This window comes from Salvelinus alpinus, chromosome 30, assembly GCF_045679555.1.
Source record: "Salvelinus alpinus chromosome 30, SLU_Salpinus.1, whole genome shotgun sequence".
Taxonomy (NCBI): domain Eukaryota; kingdom Metazoa; phylum Chordata; class Actinopteri; order Salmoniformes; family Salmonidae; genus Salvelinus; species Salvelinus alpinus.
Window position 1 is genome coordinate 31,295,789 of NC_092115.1, and position 20,181 is coordinate 31,315,969.

The 20,181-nt window shown below is 40.3% G+C and overlaps 1 protein-coding gene across 1 annotated transcript in view; it reads left to right on the top strand.

Moving 5' to 3' along the window:
• The first annotated feature begins 2,211 nt into the window (after positions 1-2,211).
• Positions 2,212-20,181, top strand: part of LOC139560012 (opsin-5-like) — a 46,288-nt gene continuing 28,318 nt past the window's right edge. Inside the window, exons 1-2 of the mRNA XM_071376517.1 lie at positions 2,212-2,365; positions 17,782-18,014. Of these exons, the coding sequence (XP_071232618.1) occupies positions 2,212-2,365; positions 17,782-18,014 (387 nt within the window). The remainder of the gene's footprint in view (positions 2,366-17,781; positions 18,015-20,181) is intronic.

The window sequence follows — 20,181 nt, forward strand, 5'->3', positions numbered from 1 at the left end:
TGTCCTTGAGTGGCCCAGTGGACTTGAACCTGATCAAATATCATTGCAGAGACCTGGAAATATTTGTGCAGCGAAGCTCCCCATCCAACCTGACAGAGCTTGAGAGGATCTGCAGAGAAGAATGGGAGAAACTCCCCAAATACAGGTGTGCCAAGCGTGTAGCATCATAACAAAGAAGACTTGAGGCTGTAATCGCTGCCAAAGGTGCTTCAACAAAGTACTGAGTAAAGGGTCTCAATACTTACGTAAATGTGATATTTAATTTTTTTTTTTTTAGCAAAATGTCTAAAAACCTGTTTTTGCTTTGCCATTATGAGTTATTGTTTGTAGATTGATGAGGAAAAAGACAACAGTTTAATCAATTTTAGAATAAGAATAACGTAACAAAATACATAAAAAGTCAAGGGGTCTGAATACTTTCCTAGTGCACTGTACATAGACATGGAATCACTGGTCACTTTAATAATGAAGCACTGGTCACTTTAATAATGTTTACATAATTTTTTTAATTCATTTCATACGTAAATACTGTATTCTACAATATTCTAGTCAATGCCACTCCGACATTGTTAATCCTAATATTTATAGATTTCTTAATTCCATTATTTTACTTTGAGATTTGTGTGTATTGTTTTGAATTATATATTGCTGCACTGTTGGATGTAGGAAGACAAGTATTTCGCTACCCCCACAATAACGTTCTAAATATGTGTATGTGACCAATAACATTAGATTTGATTTGATTTTGAATTGGGAAACTGGGCCCAGTTCTGCACAGCTTGCTACTGAACACAGAAAACAGTCCATTTTCCATTACAATTCATGAGAGTGATAGAATCAAGCTGTAGCATAGCCTTAACAAGGATGTAAGGTTGAAAGATTTGAGAGCTACAAGTAAGGCTTTTAAGACCGTTAGTAGAAAGGTGGAGCTTCTATCATGTTTTTTCAAATCCATTTTGCTGTTTAAAAAGCCATTAACTTGGCATATAACACATTTCTTGTAAATTCATAAAATGGATTGTGATGGAAAATGGAAAATAAACCTGTATTTTATGTTAACATCTCAACATTGACCTATCTCTTTCTTCTCCCATTGATTTCTTTCTCACTCAATTTTTCCCCTCACACAATCTCCATCTCAACTTTATTTTCTCTTCTTCCCCTTGTTATCATCCTCTATCAACCTCCACTCTCCAACAGTGTTTCACTCAGTGTAAAATAGTCAAAGAGTCTGAACGTCAGGACATTTCCTCATTTCCCATTCATAATTAATTAATTCATAATCCTCCATCGTCACAAATGATCACACAAGACCACCTCATTCAAAAAATGTCATCCCAGGTCAACCATATAATGGAACTTGTTGGCTACTTTATGAAGAAGAAAAGGGTGAATTTTGGTTTTATAATACCTGGCTTTGCAATTAACCTTTCTAGCCCAGGGGTACCGCTAGCGGAACACCCACAACATTCCGCTGAAAAGGCATCGTGCGAAATTCAAAAATATTTTTTAGAAATATGTAACTTTCACACATTAACAAGTCCAATACAGCAAATGAAAGATAAACATCGTGTTAATGTACCCATCGTGTCCGATTTTTAAAATGTTTTACAGCGAAAACACAACATATATTTATGTTAGATCACCAACAAATCCAAAAAACACAGCCATTTTTCCCAGCCAAAGAGAATCACAAATGCAGAAATAGAGATAGAATTAATCACTAACCTTTGATAATCTTCATCAGATGACACTCATAGGACATCATGTTACACAATACATTTATGTTTTGTTCGATAATGTGCACATTTATATCCACAAATCTCGGTTTACATTGGCGCCATGTTCAGAAATTCCTCCAAAATATCCGGAGTAATTACAGAGAGCCACGTCAAATAACAGAAATACTCATCATAAACTTTGAACAAAACAACGAACAAAACAACAATTTATTGTGGAACTAGGATACATGTTTTACATATAATTAAAGATATTTCCGGGCCGGTCTTCGACCACCCGCCCGAGGGTATAGCGGCAGGTGAGCGCCTCTTCCATCTGAGACAGGAGACGAGGAGCACCAAGGAGTTCGCCCTGGAGTTTAGGATCCTGGCTGCCTGCGCAGGATGGAGCGACAGGGCCCTGATTGAAAATTACCGCTGCAGTCAGCGCGAGGACGTCCGTCGGTAGTTGGCCTGCAGAGACAACACCCTCATGTTCGACCAGCTGGTGGACTTGTCCATCCGGCTGGACAACCTGCTGGCTTCCCATGGACGTTTTGATCGGGGTCCGGTGGTTCCATCCTCCCGCACCCCCTCTCCGATACCCATGGAGCTGGGAGGGGCGGTGCGCAGGGAGACCGGAGGGGGTTCCCGCTCGTGCACCATCTGTGGCCGCAGAAGTCACACTGCCGGTCGGTGTCGGGTTGGTTCCTCTGGGGATCGAGGCAGCAGGCAAGGCGCTCTGGCATCACCCCAGGTGAGCTGGCACCATTCTCACACAGATCCCTCTGTTGCACATATGTTTGTTTGTCACTTTCCCTGAGTTTTCCCCGCATTCCCAGCATAAGGCGCTCGTCGATTCAGGCGCGGCTGGGAATTTTATTGACAGAGCTTTAGCACATAGTTTAGGGATCCCCATCGTTCCCGTGGATGTGCCTTTCCCCGTTCACGCCTTAGATAGTCGACCATTAGGGTCAGGGTTGATTAGGGAGGTCACCGCTCCTTTGGGCATGGTGACGCAGGGGGGTCATACAGAGAGAATTAATCTCTTCCTTATTGACTCTCCTGCATTTCCCGTGGTGCTGGGCCTACCCTGGTTAGCTTGTCATCACCCCACTGTTTCTTGGCCACAGTGGGCCCTCACGGGGTGGTCGCGAGAGTGCTCAGGTAAGTGTTTAGGGGTTTCCGTTGGTGCTACTACGGTGGAGAGTCCAGACCAGGTCTCCACCGTGCGCATTCCCCCTGAATATGCCGATTTGGCTCTCGCCTTCTCCAAAAATAAGGCGACTCAATTACCACCTCATCGACGGGGCGATTGTGCGATAGATCTCCTGGTAGACGCTGCACTTCCCAGGAGTCACGTGTATCCCCTCTCACAGGAGGAGACGGAGGCTATGGAGACATATGTCTCCGAATCCCTGCGTCAGGGGTACATTCGGTCCTCCTCTTCACCCGCCTCCTCGAGTTTATTTTTTGTGAAGAAGAAGGAGGGAGGTCTGCGCCCGTGTATTGACTATCGGGGTCTGAATCAGAGCACTGTGAGGTATAGTTACACGCTACCGCTCATAGCCACAGCGATAGAGTCAATGCACGGGCGCGCTTCTTCACCAAACTAGATCTCAGGAGCGCTAACAACCTGGTGCGTATCCGAGAGGGAGACGAGTGGAAGACGGCTTTTAGTACCACCTCTGGGCACTATGAGTATCTCGTCATGCCGTACGGGTTGATGAATGCGCCATCAGTCTTCCAAGCCTTTGTAGACAAGATTTTCAGGGACCTGCACGGGCAGGGTGTAGTGGTGTATATTGATGACATTCACATTCACCACGTGTCCCTGGTGCGCAGAGTGTTTGGTCACCTGTTGGAATTTCCGCTAACGGAATGTCTAGCCGTAACAGGTTTAAGGAGATCTGTATTATTAATGTAATGTAAAAATAACTTGTTTCCATTAGGTGTAACTACTTTCCAAAATTGAATTAAGTAAATCTAAATACCCTTATTTTTGTTGTGTACGAAGGGCGCCTGTGTCTTTGTAGTGACTGGACGTATTGATAAACCACCCAAAGTGTAATTAATATCTGCACCATGCTCAAAGGGATATTCAAAATCTGCTTTTTTTTTACCCATCTACCAATAGGTGCCCTTCTTTGCGAACCATTGGAAAACCATCCTGGTCTTTGTGGTTGAATCTGTGCTTGAAATTCAGTGCTCGACTGATGTACCTTACAGATAATTGTACACTGAGTGTACAAAACATTAAGAACACCTGCTCTTTCCATTACATAGACTGAACAGCAGTGGCGTGTATTCATGGATGTCAGCGTTCCTCAAAACATTAACCAAGAAAAAAAAAAAACATGTAAAATATTTTAGCTTTTGTCTCTCTGTGTTTCATAATTTTTCTTCAATTCTCAAAACGCTGTATGTATCGCACCATTAGAAAGCATCCGAGTGAGCGAAACAGCGCCCCACTGTCTTTGTACATGTAGGCCATCTACCTGATGCTGTCTGGTCAAAAACAGTATGACATTGTTGTCGTCCATAGCATTGAATGCAAGGGAAGCCAGCGAGTATTTGGCCTTCCTTGATAAAATAAGTATAAAATAATAGCCAAACAGCGTTGAGCTAAACTGAGTGAACTCAATAGCATACCACCATTGTATGAGTCATAATACCCATAAAACCTAGCGGTCAAACAAGGAAATTATTCCAATAATCTTTCCACCATGCATTTTTCCCATGGGGGATTTTAGAAATAAGGGCTGTGTTTCGTGTAGGCTTACCCTGGCGTGACGTTTTCATAATTGTGTAAATCTCTCTAGGACAACGTGAATAATCAATATATTTCCCATTGTGTATGTGTTGGATACAAAGATGGTGTAGTAATTTAAAAACCAGTCCATGTAACTTATTATGTGACATTTTTACTCCTGAACTTGTTTACGCTTGCCATAAAATGGTTGAATAGATACTGACTCAAAACATTTCAGCTTTTTAAATTAATTTGTAAACATTTCAAGTAACATAATTCCACTTTGACATTATGGCGTATTGTGTGTGGATGAGTGACACAATCTCAATTTGAAATGAAGTCTTTAACACAACAAAATGTGAAAAAAGTCAAAAGGTGCAAATTATTTTTGAAAGTATTTTATATTCCCCAATTGTTCTACCTTTGGGATCGCATTTTCCAAATATGTCATATTAAATGCACGTCTTCAGCTAACTGAACATCCTTCTACATGGGACCTCCATCTGCAAAATTCAAACAGCCAAGGGCTGACCATGTGAAATAACCAGGTCTTTTTGAGATGAGAGATGGTGCTAATTTAATTAGCGCCCTGCCAGCCTGATTCATAGAGCTGCTGGTGAGTGTACTGGGAACGGTGGGTTAATGTCTTCCCCAGTCCACACCGTGGCTTCCCCAGTGAGATGGACTGTTTCTAACACAAAGTGTCTCTCTCCATCTCCCCCTGAGTATCTCGTTCTGCTCTCCTGATTCAAACGATCAATATTAAGGAAAAACTAGGTCAAGGAAGAGTAGGACCGGCGATGAGGAGGAGTGTCAAAGGGGGGTCTTTCCTTCAAAGGTCTCTCTTTTCACCCCATAGGAGTGACAAGAGGACAGAGCATGTGCTTATTATGGTAAACTCTAATGTATAGGATCAGTAGTCAAGGCGTATTTTGATTATAGGAAGGAAACCCTGCTGACATGCATGGTCCAGAACCTTTCAATGTGTTTCATGAAAGCTATTTTAAGAATATTAGGTTTGCTTTCTTTACTTTCATCTGTATGCCTACTGCACGTTGCGTCACAATGTTGTTATGAATGTTCTCTTGAGGACTAGTGCCAGAATTAATGTATTACCTAATGCATTCTCAATTGGCGCTGATGAGGATTTAGTCTAAAGTGCAAATAATTAGTATTAAAACCTTTTTCCATCATTGTGATGTTGACTTTAGATGTAGGTGGACGTAGGGCCAACCCAATTATAGCAAAATACAAGTTACAGTAGGTCAAAGTGGAGTAATACAATTTCAGATGGTGGTTTTCAACTTATGCAGAAGAAAGAATAACAGTGACATTTTATTTTGCCTGTCATTCAAGGTGGGTTTCGAATGAGGCTAACATACAGAAGGCATAAACCTTTGCTTAGCATTCCATAATGGTCTGTAAATGACTTGTGTATGGTCTATGTCTTTTTACGTGAATAATAAGGTTGTCAAGGTGATAGGAAATACTATATGTCGTGTTATTTGTCACTCCAGCCGTTCCTTTGTCCTGGTTCTCTGTCCGTTCAGTTGCAAGGCTTTTGAGAATAACCTCCCTCCTGCTCTTCAAAACATTTGAAGGCAATGGAAGGAGAGCATTTCCTATCGACAACATTTCAATTACAGCTGTCACCTCCATTTGCAGCGTATTTAATTATACATGTTTTATTGTCACATTCCCTAGAAAGGTAAAGTGAAATGTGTTGTTTTATAGAGTCAGCCATAGTTGTACGGCGTCCCTGGAGCAAATTCAGGTTAAGTGTTTTACTCAAGGGATCATTGACAGGATTTTCACCTTTTTGACTTGGGTATTCAAACCATCGACCTTCGGTTACTGGCCCAACACTGTAACCGCTAGGCTATTTGTTATATTACAATCTCAAACCAGTGAAAAAATTCATTTAGAGCTCTTTGAAAATTGCATATTGATGAGAGAAAAAGACAAAGGAAGAAAATTGAATATTTTAAATTCTGAAGGAGAGTTAGTTTGCATACTCAACTAACTCCCGTTCAGAATTTAAAATATTGAATTATTTTCTAATTGTTTTCTAAGACTTAGACCTGTAAATGAACAGACTAAAGGTTAGAGACAAAGGACTGTGGACACATTATTAAGATGAGAGATTTTAATATATACTTTATGGTACACCTTGAATCATCCATGTTCAACAGTAATATACTCAGTCTGTGCTGAAATGGAGGAAGGAAAGGATGGTCTTGCATCACCATGGAGCAATTTAATGCAGCCTAATGGCTGAAGTGGGAAAAACCCAGACTAGCTTGAAGCCCATTTTCTTTTAGTTCTGTTTATGCAAATACTACCGACAAGTTAAAAAAACAGTCATTTTCAAAATACATTTACATTTTAAAGATTTTTTGGGAAAAAACAAAGTAATTGTTTTTCAAAGAGAATCCTTTCATTAAAGTAAGTAATGGACTCCCGTTAACAGCCATTTATACACCCACTGAGATACAGTGCCTTCAGAAATGATTCATACCCCTCGACTTATTCCACATTTTGTTGTGTTACGGCCTGAATTCAAAATTGATTAAATATATGTTTTATCTCACCCATCTACACACAATACCCCATAATAGCAAAGTGGAAACATGTTTTTAGATATTTTAGCAAATGTATTGAAAATGAAATACATAAATATCTAAGCCATTTTGAAAAAAAATTGTTTCAACAGAATGTGTTGTTATTCTCTTTGACATGTGTTTAGAGATATGTATTAAGAATAATTGGCAAGAGTAATAGTTTGTCTGGATTTCCAGAATCAGAAATGAACTGAACTATACTGTTGTTCTGATCTGTCCTCTCTCAAGGTTATCGTGAAGGAAACTACATATGGTATCTTGTTGCATGGCAGGGATAATTCGGCCGAGAACGGTGTGAACCTCAAAACCCCCTCTAACCGGCTGAAGAAAAGGCGTTCAAAACGGCCCTGTCCTCACCACTTCTACCGAGAGACCTGAGTCCGGGCCAGCAACCGGTGTACAGCATCCAATCGAAGCTATCAACTGTTTTTTCTCTCATGCCTTTTCTATCATGAGTTTGACAGGGGTCCACGTGGAGAGAGCATGGAGAGAGATCCGTTCCAAAACGTTTCTTATGTTGCTGGTTGACAACTGGACAAGTCATAATGGGTGGTAAAGGTGGGACATTGACATTGAAATTGGGACATTATCATGGGCCATCCACTTTGAACTATGAAGCTATCTGAAGAAGAATGAAGAGACGCCAGAAGAGTCAGTGCCTGAAGGTAGGGTTGGTCAACTGTGCCCATAATTGAGTTTGACTTGTCAAAACAAATATTTTGGGGTATCAGGTTGATTATAGAGGTCTACACACTGCTAAATGTATAGTCATTTAGATTAAGAATGCATTAATAGGATCGGTGGGTCCCCCACGGGACGGTTGAGCTAACGAGTGCTGATGTGATTAGCATGACGTTTTAAGTAACAAGAAAATTTCCCAGGACATAGACCTATCTGACATGGTCAGAAAGCTTATATTCTTGTTAATCTAACTGCACTGTCCAATTTACAGTAGCTATTACAGTGAAAGAATACCATGCTATTGTTTGAGGAGAGTGCACAGTTATGAACTTGAAAATGTATCAACAAACCAGTTAGGCAAATTTCAGCAGACTTGATACAACATGTTTAATGCAACGGTTCATTGGATCAGTCTAAAACTTTGCGCATACACTGCTGCCATCTAGCCTCCAAAATCTATATTGTGCCTAAACTGCAATAATACATAGTGGCCACTTCAATGATGATCTTTTACCAGATCTAATGTGTTATATTGTCCTACATTCATTTCCCATTTCTACAAACTTCAAATTGTTTCCTTACAAATGGTATCAAGAATGTGCATATCCTTGCTTCAGTTCCTGAGCTACAGGCAGTTAGATTTGGGTATGTCAACTGACGCACCCATAGTAAAAAAATCCCCATCAAAATCCGCCAGTTTAAGCTAGAGTTATCTTTTGTTTTCGGGGGGGGGGGGGCTACAGTGCTGTTGTCAGACCAGGTCTCTGGTTTGGCCTACTAACTAATATGACCACTCTATACCATCCTCTTTGAGACTCTCACAAACAAGCCCCACGGAGCTCGTCTGAAGTCTGTACCGCCAATGTGCCAACTTGTGTCCGAATTGTTTGGGCTACAAAGTAATGTGACCCCACTACGAAATGGGGAGATTCTCACGAACAAGATGGTGTTTTCCTACAACCCCCACAAGTGTCGTGGAACTTGTCTGAATGTAATATCATACCAGTTTAAAAAATGAAGTATAGAGGTAGTTTTGTGCCAATATGGGTTAAATATGTGTCCAAAAAACGTAAATATTTCATGAGCTTTCTTATATGTCCTAGATGTAAGACAGACAATTCACAACCTTATAATTATTTTTACTGTGGTTTGCCATTTATGAATGTTTTAGTTAATGCATTTCTGTGGACTATAGTAGTAAAGGCCAAATTCAATATTTGTGATCCGTTTCAAGAAGCTAGGCATATGTTGCACGTCACTACTTCACAGGAGAGGCATTTGAACGTTCTTTATTATTTTTTTAATCAAAATTCTGTTTTGGGCAGAAATGCCTTCTGGAACATCTGAACTTCAATGTGCCTATTAAGGAACTTGAGCCTAGTTGGTTTAGCCATGGAAAAATAAAAAGCGAACCTTCCCTCTAGCCATGATTGGCTGAGATAATGAGTGGTCTGGACATGCCGGGAGATGTGTTTGGATTGGTCTGCCATGTAGCTTGCTTCTGTCTATAACTTGAGCTGCTGAGTATGTGTTGGTAGTTCTTTCTACTGTGCCATTTTTGAAAGATATAACGTTAGCCATCGAGAACTACAAAAGTTTTAGATATTATACTTTCCTAATTTTGTCAGAAAGTAATTTTCATTGCAAGTTAAAGCATACTGTATGCTAGCGAATGATAGCTTGCTGGCTCGCTAGCTAATGTTACGTGTATGATCTGTGTAGTAATATTATTCGAATCAGAAATCCATTTGCATTGCTAGTTATAGTCTAATGTTATAGTCTAAACATTGAACATAGTTGGTTAGCTTTAGCTATCTGCAGATTCATACTACAGCTTTGACAATGTTTGTTTAGCTAGCTAGCTACATGTCTATAGCATTTCCTTCACATGGCCCATCAATTTAGACAAGTGTCAGGTAAGCATCATCTAATAATTCTAAAATATTCATAAAATATATATTTTTTTACACTTTCTGTTTTGATATTGCTACTATGCTAGTAACCATTTCACTGTACCGTTTACACCTTTTGTATCCTGTGCATGTGTAACAGTATAGCTTCCGTCCCTCTCCTCGCCCCTACCTGGGCTCGTACCAGGGACCCTCTGCACACATCGACAACAGCCACCCTCGAAGCATCGTTACCCATCGCTCCACAGAGCAAGGGGAACAACTACTTCAAGGTCTCAGAGCGAGTGACGTCACCGATTGAAACGCTATTAGCGCGAACCTCGCTAACTAGCTAGCCATTTCACATCGGTTACACATGTGACAAATAAACCAGAGACGGTAATGGGAAGAACAACATGACCTGCACCAAAATCAGATTACGATATAGGCCAAGGACTATATAAAGTGTATTTTTTACCTGGAGTTTTTCCTTATTGTAGGCTACAACTTTCCCCACTTTTTGCCTTGATATCTTTGGTTGTTTACTACCTTACTCAATCTGTTTAGCACATGGCCTCGTGTGAATCCTTAAAGAGATGGATGGGGCTAAGGCTTAAGAGGGTGTGAACGATGCTGAATGTGTGTAGACAAAGAAGAGCTCTCCAGTCGGTGTACCAAAACATTCACGGGACATTTTCTCAAAAGCGGGGTTACAAGTTTATCAACTTTCAAAGCAGAATTACTTTCTCATTGTTTCTCAAATGGAGTGTTTGAATGTAATTTATATGAAGAAATATAAGGTAGCTACAGTTTGACAATTTTCAACCTCCCCAGGGCCAGTTTATTTCAGGAGTTTTTTAAAACCATGTGACCTGATTAGGAAAAACTGGTCCCATCATAGCCCATATAAAACCTTTTAATAACTGATTAATCACTGTCATACCTTATAGGGTCCAGAGTTTTCCTAGTTAGGTTAACATATAAGGAAAAACTCTAGGCCCCAGGGGTAAAAATTGCCCCACTGCTCTGGGAAATATGGTGCCACCAGTCTGTTTGCAGTTGTCAGTTATCGTCAGGTATGTGGATGATCAGGGCTTTATCCAGGAATGTTTCTTGGGCTACTTTGATGTGTCAACTGGGCGAGATGTGCAGTCTGTGTTTGACTTTAGGAATTTTGAGATGTCTGATTTTTACTTCATATATAAATTCGTTGTCCAAACCTACGATGGCACAGCTGTAAAGGAATGTATCTGCTATTTGTATTTACAGCTAAGTCCCCTCCTGTTCGCTGATTAAGAGGTGATGACTACACCACTCCACTCCCATTGTCAACTTTCTCCTGACATGAACTGAAGCCACGTCTCATGTGCTCGCTCATCCAATGGCACATTGAAGGTTTCCCCTCCAAGCACTGAGTACCCCTATCAATTTTCTCTCATTACTATATGTTCTCTCATTACTATATGTTCTCTCATTACTACATGTTGAGTCAATCACATACACAATCACATTTTTGCACATCAATTATTTTACTTCTTGCTTGGACTAACTCATTCTTATCTCTTTTGTCTAACTGTGTAGTGTGTAGTGTTATTGTTTTGTGTCTTCCCAGTCAAATCCTGTCCTGCACTGGTCAAGCCTCTGAACACCTCAACTCATGCCTCATACCCTCATTCAATCACTGCTGTGATCCCTTTCCAACACTGTGTAAGTAGCCCTCTCATTCCCCATAATATTGTACTATACATGTCTTTATTAAATGCTTTAGGTTGAAATAATTTGTCTTTGACGATTTTTGAAACACTCTTTGTCATCTCTGTGCGTTCCGCCACTATAACATGGGTCTCCCATCCTCCTCAATGTTCCAAGTCACCAGCCCCCACTGCTACAGGGGTCCTAAAATTCAAAATCAATTAGATAAATGATCAATGGTATTACCATCTTAAAACAATTCCATATATTAGCTTAGTAGAACCCCCTCCCCAATTAGAGGTTAACCTTTTGTCAATATGGGGGCGCCATTTCGACTTTGTAAAAATTCGTTCCTAAATTAAACTGCCTCGTACTCAATTCTTGCTCGTACAATATGCATGTTATTATTACTATTGGATAGAAAACACTCTCTAGTTTCTAAAACCGTTTGAATTATATCTGTGAGTAAAACAGAACTCATTTTGAAGCAAACTTCCTGTCAGGAACTGAAAAATCTCAATTCGAGGTCTCTGTTCCAGGGTCAGTTTATAAATGATCATGTATTCTATGGGGCGAGATGCACTGCATGCGCCTTCCCCTAGATGTCAGCAAGTAGTGAGAATTGGAATGGTGTTGCTAGGCAGATCTGAGGCCATATAAAGTCTCATGGAACCAGGCGTGCACTCTTTTCAATGTTCGTCATGGCGCAATGGAGGACCTCACAATGGCATTCTGAAAAGCTCTCGTTATAGGCCTTAGATATATCCGGCTCTGATTTTATTCGATATAGGTGTTAAAGACATCATAATGTAGTTATTTTAAACCGAGTTATATCAGTTTATATCAGTATATTGCGATTTTCGGTATTTCATTTGTGCTGCGTTATCGTGAGTTGGACACGTCTTCGCCACATGGCTAATGTTTGCTGCTAATTCCTAAGTTGAAGAAGACAATCTACAACCGAGCAACGATGATTCTGGACAAAGGACCACTTGCACAAGATTCTGATGGAAGCTCATCAAAAAGTAAGAACTATGTATGATGTTAATTCGTAATTTCTGTCGAAAAAGTGAAATTATTATTCCGCCATTATTTTCGGTGCGGTCTCGCTTTACCGCACGCTGTATGTCGTAGTAACGTTAATTTAAAAAATCTAACACAGCGGTTGCATTAAGAACTAATATATCTTTCATTTGCTGTCCAACCTGTATTTTTTTGTCAAGTTTATGATTAGTTATTGATTAGATTAGGTGCCTCTCCCAAGATGTCTCTCGACATTTTGTCTGCAGTTTGGCCACTATTCTCATTGTATAACCACGACTTGTGCCGCTAAATATGCACATTTTCGAACAAACAATATATGTATTGTATAATATGATGTTATAGGACTGTCATCTGATGAAGTTTTGAGAAGGTTAGTGAAAAAAATTAATATCTTTTGCTGGTTTATTCGCAATCGCTAACGTGCATGAATCAATGCTGCGGTGTGGTTGGCTATTGTAGTAAGCTAATATAATGCTATATTGTGTTTTCGCTGTAAAACACTTAAAGAATCTGAAATATTGGCTGGATTCACAAGATGTTCGTCTTTCATTTGCTGTACGCTGTGTATTTTTCATAAATGTTTATGATGAGTATTTAGGTAATTCACGTTGGTCTCTGTAGTTATTCTAGCCGCTTTGGTGAGATTTTGTGATGGTGGCTGCAATGTCAAACTATGATTTATACCTGAAATATGCACATTTTTCGAACAAAACATATGCTATACAATAAATATGTTATCAGACTGTCATCTGATGAAGTTGTTTCTTGGTTAGTGACTATTTATATCTTTATTTGGTCGAAGTTGTGATAGCTACCTATGCAGTAAGAAAATGGTGGAGAAAAAAAAGTTGAGTCTTTTGCTATCGTGGTTAGCTAATAGAAATACATATTGTGTCTTCCCTGTAAAACATTTTAAAAATCAGAAATGATGGCTGGATTCACAAGATGTGTATCTTTCATCTGGTGTCTTGGACTTGTGATTTCATGATATTTAGATGCTAGTATTTACTTGTGGCGCTATGCTAGGCTATGCTAGTCAGCTTTTTTACTGATGAGGGTGCTCCCGAATCCGGGATGAGTAGCAAGTAGAAGTTAATGGCTGTGATAGGAGATACCTGAGGATGGATCCATAACATTGCAGTTACTCAACAATACTAACATAAATGAGTGAAAAGAAGGGAGCCTATACAGAATAAACATTCCAAAACATGCATCCTGTTGCATCCCATGCATCCTGCAATAAGGCACTAAAGTAAAACTGGCCAAAAATGGGGCAAAGAAATGAACTTTTTGTCATGAACGCAAGGTGTTATGTTTGGGGCAAATCCAATGCATCACTGAGTACCACTTCATATTTTCAAGCATAGTTGTGGCTGCATCATGTTATGGGTTTGCTCGTCACCGGCAAGATCTAGGGAGTTTTTTTAGGAATAGGAAAATAAATGGAATAGAGCTAAGCACAGGCAAAATCCTAGAGGAAAACTTGGTTCTGCTTTCCAACAGACACTGGGAGACAAATGCACCTTTCAGCAGGATAACTACCTAAAACACAAGGCCAAATATACACTGGAGTTGCTTACCAAGATGACATTGAATGTTCCTGAGTGGCCTAGTTACAGTTTCGACTTTAATCAGCTTGAAAATCTGTGGCAAGACATGAAAATGTCTGTCTAGCAATGATCAAAAATGAACTTGACAGAGATTGAATAATTTTCTAAAGAATAATGGGCATATATTGTACAATCCAGGTGTGCAAAGCTCTAACAGACTTACCCAGGAGGACTCACAGCATTAATCACTGCCGAAGGTGATTCTAACATGTATTGACTCAAGGGGTTGAATAGTTATCTAATCAACATATATCAGTGTTATATTTTCCATTCATTGCAGAGTATTTTGTGTAAATCATTGACAGCGTATGACAATTCAATCAATTTTAATCTTACTTTGTAACACAATAAAATGCAGAAAAAGTCAAGCGGTGTGAATACTTCCTGAAAGCACTGTACCTGTAATGCAGTACCTAGGGAGAAATCATTTTACTGTCATGTAGCAATTAAGGAGGAAGAGTAGATGTGGGGTTTGAACAAGCAACCCTGTGGAATCAGAGTGCACTTCCACCTGTGCCAAAAAGACTCACATCTTGGCTGAGGCTGTAGTGAACTGATATACAGGGAGAACGGATATGCTAATGTCTGCGAGAGAGTCTGAATGTTTGTCTTGTCAGATTCAAATTCTCCCCAAATGGGAATGAAAATAAAATCAGAAAAAGTATACACATTTCCAACTGGGCAGAGACGTAAGTTTAACGTTTAGTTTTGATTTACATTTGGTTGAGTTGTCAACTATTGTGAATTCAACGTGAAATCAACAAAACATTTCACCATGTCTTTGGATTTAGGTTCAAAAGTAGGTGAAAAATTAACAGAATGTCTTTACGTTGATGACTTTTTGCAAATTCAATGATTTTTCCTCGTTGATTCAACGTCATCACATTGATTTCTGGTTGAAATGACGTGGAAACAATGCTGATTCAACCAGTTTCTGCCCAGTGGATCTTTTCAGTCGATACATACTAAATAAAACATGTTATAATTAGTGCCTGGACTCTTGAAGAAATTTTGAGGAGGCATATGTGTAATTTTAAATGATGATGAAGACTTCAATCATATACACCTATCAAACCAAGACGTTTTTTTGTTGCTAAATTCAGCTTCCCGTCAAATTTTTCTGAAAGGTGTTGCTGGTATGAAAGCCTAAGCGTTTTTTTCCTCAAATCGACATACTCATAATTGTGGTAAAGTTCTCGGTAAACCAGTCCACGCCCATGCCCACTTCTAAACTTGCCGGCATGAGCAACGGAGATATAAAAGCCTTATCCCAGCAAGAATGTGGTAAAAATGGGACTGTGACTTGGGTCCTAATAAGCATTGAGTTTTCAATCCATAGCTCTTTTGCATGATGAAGTTCTCCACTTTATAATACAACATAGTAAAATGACAATAAACAACAGCTTGTAGATAAAGGAAATAAATTGTATCAACATGAAGCCAAACTTCAGTTAAGGCTTTTTATCCTTGATTGAACTGCAAACAAGTGCTAACAACTGTGAGACATGAATTTTCATGTCTGAGGCTGTGTTCAGTATTATCATCAACATTAAATTAATTCTAACCCTCATGGATGTCTGGGTGCTTCAAGGACACTACATTATAATCTGTCAGATAAGCTTTGTGCTTCATTAGACCAATTATAGCAGTACCACTAATTGAATGTCCCTTGGGAAACACAGATGCAAAATAGACCTTTGCCAGGTCACATACAGTTCATGTTACTTTTAATAAACAATATTTAACTGCGCCACCAAGTAATGGTACGATAACAACAACCTGTGGTTAAAGGAATGTAAAGGGATCAATGTTTAGCCCATGTTTATATCCCAGGTCTTTCTAGCTATAGTAAACAAGAACTAAGGAACAAAAAGTTCCTGCCAAACAATGCCTTTTCATTCCTGGTAGGCAGAACTCTCCTCAGGTAATGCTGGTTTTAATCTCATCATCAAGATTAAATTAATTCTAACCGCTGTGGATTTCTGTGTAGACAATTAATTCATGGTCACTACCTTTACATCTCTGAGATAAACTAGCTTAGCAGAATTCTAGCCTGATTCACTGTTCTGCGTGCCAACGCAGCTATGTAGTGGAGGGGAGAGAAAGGCATGTGGCTATCCAGGGGCCAATGGAGATAGTTTAAGCATGCAAGACGGGTAACTCTTCCTCTGCAGATGCAATTTGTTTGAGGATAATTCCTCTCAGCTTTCACGGTATGACAAATGTGAATGTTTCACCCTTTTTTCATTTTCTGTGGCAAATTACATTTTCGAGAGGTAACCATATGCGCATTTTAACCATATAAACAATCCTTTGCAGGAAGTGCCTACAGTATTATGCATCTTATTAGTCAATTGTTGAATGAATGAATGAATGTATGTGGATAAAAATGAAATAATTATATATAGTACAACCGAGGCAAAAGGGTTATAAATGCTTATGGCTGCAAACCTGGTTTTGTTGTGCAAGTGGCACTTTGTGCTCTTTTCAAGGGATGGTTCCCAACTTCTTAAGGGCCATAGGATCCATGTGTTCAGGGGTGGTCTGCCAGTCACAGGGACGACAACCCTACCTGGGATGGGGGGTGGTTTTTGAGGGAGAGGACAACTGGAGGTCTACTTAGAGTCAGTTGGAGCTACAGTATGTTTACCAGGGCATCTATCGTGGTACAGCTACGTAGATAACAGACAGGCATTTATTCTGGTGGTACTGGTAGGTATGAATAAACATCTCAAAATAAGGGTAAGTATATCAAAATATAACCCATCCTGGTGACTTGAGTATAGGTAGCTATAATTCAAATGGTTTGGCTGACAATAGCAAAAGAAGAACAGTTTTTACATGGCTAAAGAAGAAGGATTACCATAGGTATTGCTTACAGGAGACTCATTCAATATATTCTGGGAAAAACATTGCTATGGTAAAATATATGTCATGTGCTAACGCCTTCACAAGGTGTTATGATCCTATTAAAAAAAGTATCTAGATCTTGAGGTGCGATCTGTTAAAATAGATTCTCAAGTAAGATGGACTGCATTTAATATAATAGACTACATGACCAAGAGTATGTGGACAGCTGCTCTTCAAACATCTCATTCCAATATCATGGTCATTAATATGGAGTTGGTCCCCTCTTTGCTGCTAAAACAGCCTCCACTCTTCTGGGAAGGCTTTCCACTAGATGTTGGAACATTGTTGCGGGGACTTGCTTCCATTCATCCACAAGAGCATTAGTGATGTTGGGCAATTAGGCCTGGCTCACAGTCGGCGTTCCAATTCATCCCAAAGGTGTTTGATGGGGTTGAGGTAAGGGCTCTGTGCAGGCCAGTCAAGTTCTTCCACATCGATCTCGACAAACGATTTCTGTATAGATCTCATTTGCTTGGAAACCCATTTCATGACGCTCCCGACAAACAGTTCTTGTGCTGACGTTGCTTCCAGAGGCAGTTTGGAACTCGGTAGTGAGTGTTGCAAACAAGGACAGTGCACTATCTGAAAGATTCCTGGCAGCTCCGGAATCAATCAGAGCTAATGGGAGTGAGAGGCTAGGGTATTCAGGGAATTTAATGGGAAAACACACTGCTTGAGTTGACAGAAAAGGATGGGAGATCTTGCATCCTACCTTGGTTGGAGCAGGAGAATTCCCTGGCTTGTCACCTCCTCACCTCTTAGTGGATAGAGAGCAGGTCGGGGAGAAATGACCACTTTCTCCACAATAGGAGCAGAGGCCCAGATTCCTCCCTCTCCTACGCTCTGCCTTGGGCAAACGTGCAGAGCCCATCTCCATCGGCTCTGGCCACTGGGCATGTGTAGCCATGGACTCCGGATTCTGCACCGGTCTTCGTCGGGACCGCAGGTGGTTGTCCAAACAAAACGCCATGCTGATGAGCTGGTCGAGTCACAGGTTGCCATCACGGCAGGCTATCTCCATCTGTTCCTTCTCCCGCAGTCCGCTGCGGATCACGGTGACCAGAGCCTACACGTTCCATCCGGTGGAGGCCACGATGGTCCGGAACTCCAGAGCGAACTCCGAGGCACATAGATAACATGCTAATCAGGGGGAATGGGAACCAGGTGTGCGTAATGAGACAAGACAGTCTGGGGTTGGCGGTAATGAATCCAGTTCAGTGAACGCTTAGAAGGCCAGTGACGTAGACCTCCGGAGCTGGTGAGCGGAATGAGCAGCAGTACCGGGGGCATCAGTGACAACTGTGGGAAATTTTGCTTACTTTTTCTTGTTCTAAATAGACATGACATATTGGATTGTGTTGAAATTCAGGAAATTAGCTTTAGATGGTAAAAAAAGGTCCTCCACCAGACCCCCCGCCAGGTTATGTCCCCCCCACATCTAAACCAAAGTTGCACCCCCTGCATTATAATATAGTTATTCGTGTGGATTGTATTTTTTTTTGCCTATATAGATTTATGAGCTACAGTTGAAGTCAGAAGTTTACATACACTTTAGCCAAATACATTTAAACTAAATTTTTCACAATTCCTGACATTTAATCCAAGTAAAAATTCCCTGTCTTAGGTCAGTTAGGATCACCACTTTATTTTAAGAGTGTGAAATGTCAAAATAATAGTAGAGAGAATGATTTATTTCAGCTTTTATTTCTTTCATCACATTCCCAGTGGGTCAGAAGTTTACATACACTCAATTATTATTTGGTAGCATTGCCTTTAAATTGTTTAACTTTGGTCAAATGTTTCAGGTAGCCTTCCACAAGCTTCCCACAATAAGTTGAGTGAATTTTGGCCCATTCCTCCTGACAGAGCTGGTGTAACTGAGTCAGGTTTGTAGGCCTCCTTGCTCGCACACGCTTTTTCAGTTCTGCCCACAAATGTTCTATAGGATTGAGGTCAGGGCTTTGTGATTGCCACTCCAATACCTTGACTTTGTTGTCCTTAAGCCATAAGTATGCTTATGGTCATTGTCCATTTGGAAGACCCATTTGCGACCAAGCTTTAACTTCCTGACTGATGTCTTGAGATGTTGCTTCAATATATCCACATAATTTTACTACCTCATGATGCCATCTATTTTGTGAAGTGCACCAGTCCCTCCTGCAGCAAAGCACCCCCACAACATGATGCTGCCACCCCCGTGCTTCACAGTTGGGGTGGTGTTCTTCGGCTGGCAAGCCTCCCCTTTTTCCTCCAAACATAACGATGGTCATTATGGCCAAACAGTTCTATTTTTCTTTCAACAGACCAGAGGACATTTCTCCAAAAAGTACAATCTTTGTCCCCATGTGCAGTTGCAAACCATAGTCTGGCTTTTTTTATGGTGGTTTTGGAGCAGTGGCTTCTTCCTTGCTGAGCGGCCTTTCAGGTTATGTCGATATAGGACTCGTTTTACTGTGGATATACATTTTGTACCTGTTTCCTCCAGCATCTTCACAAGGTCCTTTGCTGTTTTTCTGGGATTGATTTGCACTTTTCGCACCAAAGTACGTTCATCTCTAGGAGACAGAACACGTCTCCTTCCTGAGCGGTATGGCGGCTGCGTGGTCACTTTGTGTTTATACTTGTGTACTATTGTTTGTACAGATGAACGTGGTACCTTCAGAACCAGACTTGTCGAGCTATACAATTTTCTTTCTGAGGTCTTGGCTGATTTCTTTTGATTTTCCCATGATGTCAAGCAAAGAGACACTGAGTTTGAAGGTAGGCCTCGAAATACATCCACAGGTACACCTCCAATTGACTCAAATTATGTCAATTAGCCTATCAGAAGCTTCTAAAGCCATAACATAGTTTTCTGAAAATTTCCAAGCTGTTTAAAGGCACAATCAACTTACTGTATGTAAGCTTCTGACCCACTGGAATTGTGATACAGTGAATTATAAGTGAAATGATCTGTCTGTCAACAATTGTTGGTAAAAATTACTTGTCATGCACAAAGTAGATGTCCTAACCGACTTGCCAAAATTATAGTTTGTTAATCAAGAAATTTGTGTAGTGGTTGATAAACTAGCTTACATGACTCCAACCTAAGTGTATGTAAACTTCTGACTTCAGCTGTACAATGATTGAAGTACAGACTGTCAGCTCTAATTTGAGGGTATTTCCATATCAAGTGAACCGTTTAGAAATTAAAAGCACTTTTTGTACATAGTCCCCCCATTTTAGGGGACCAAAAGTAGTTTAGTCAAAACAGTTGGTTCCGTA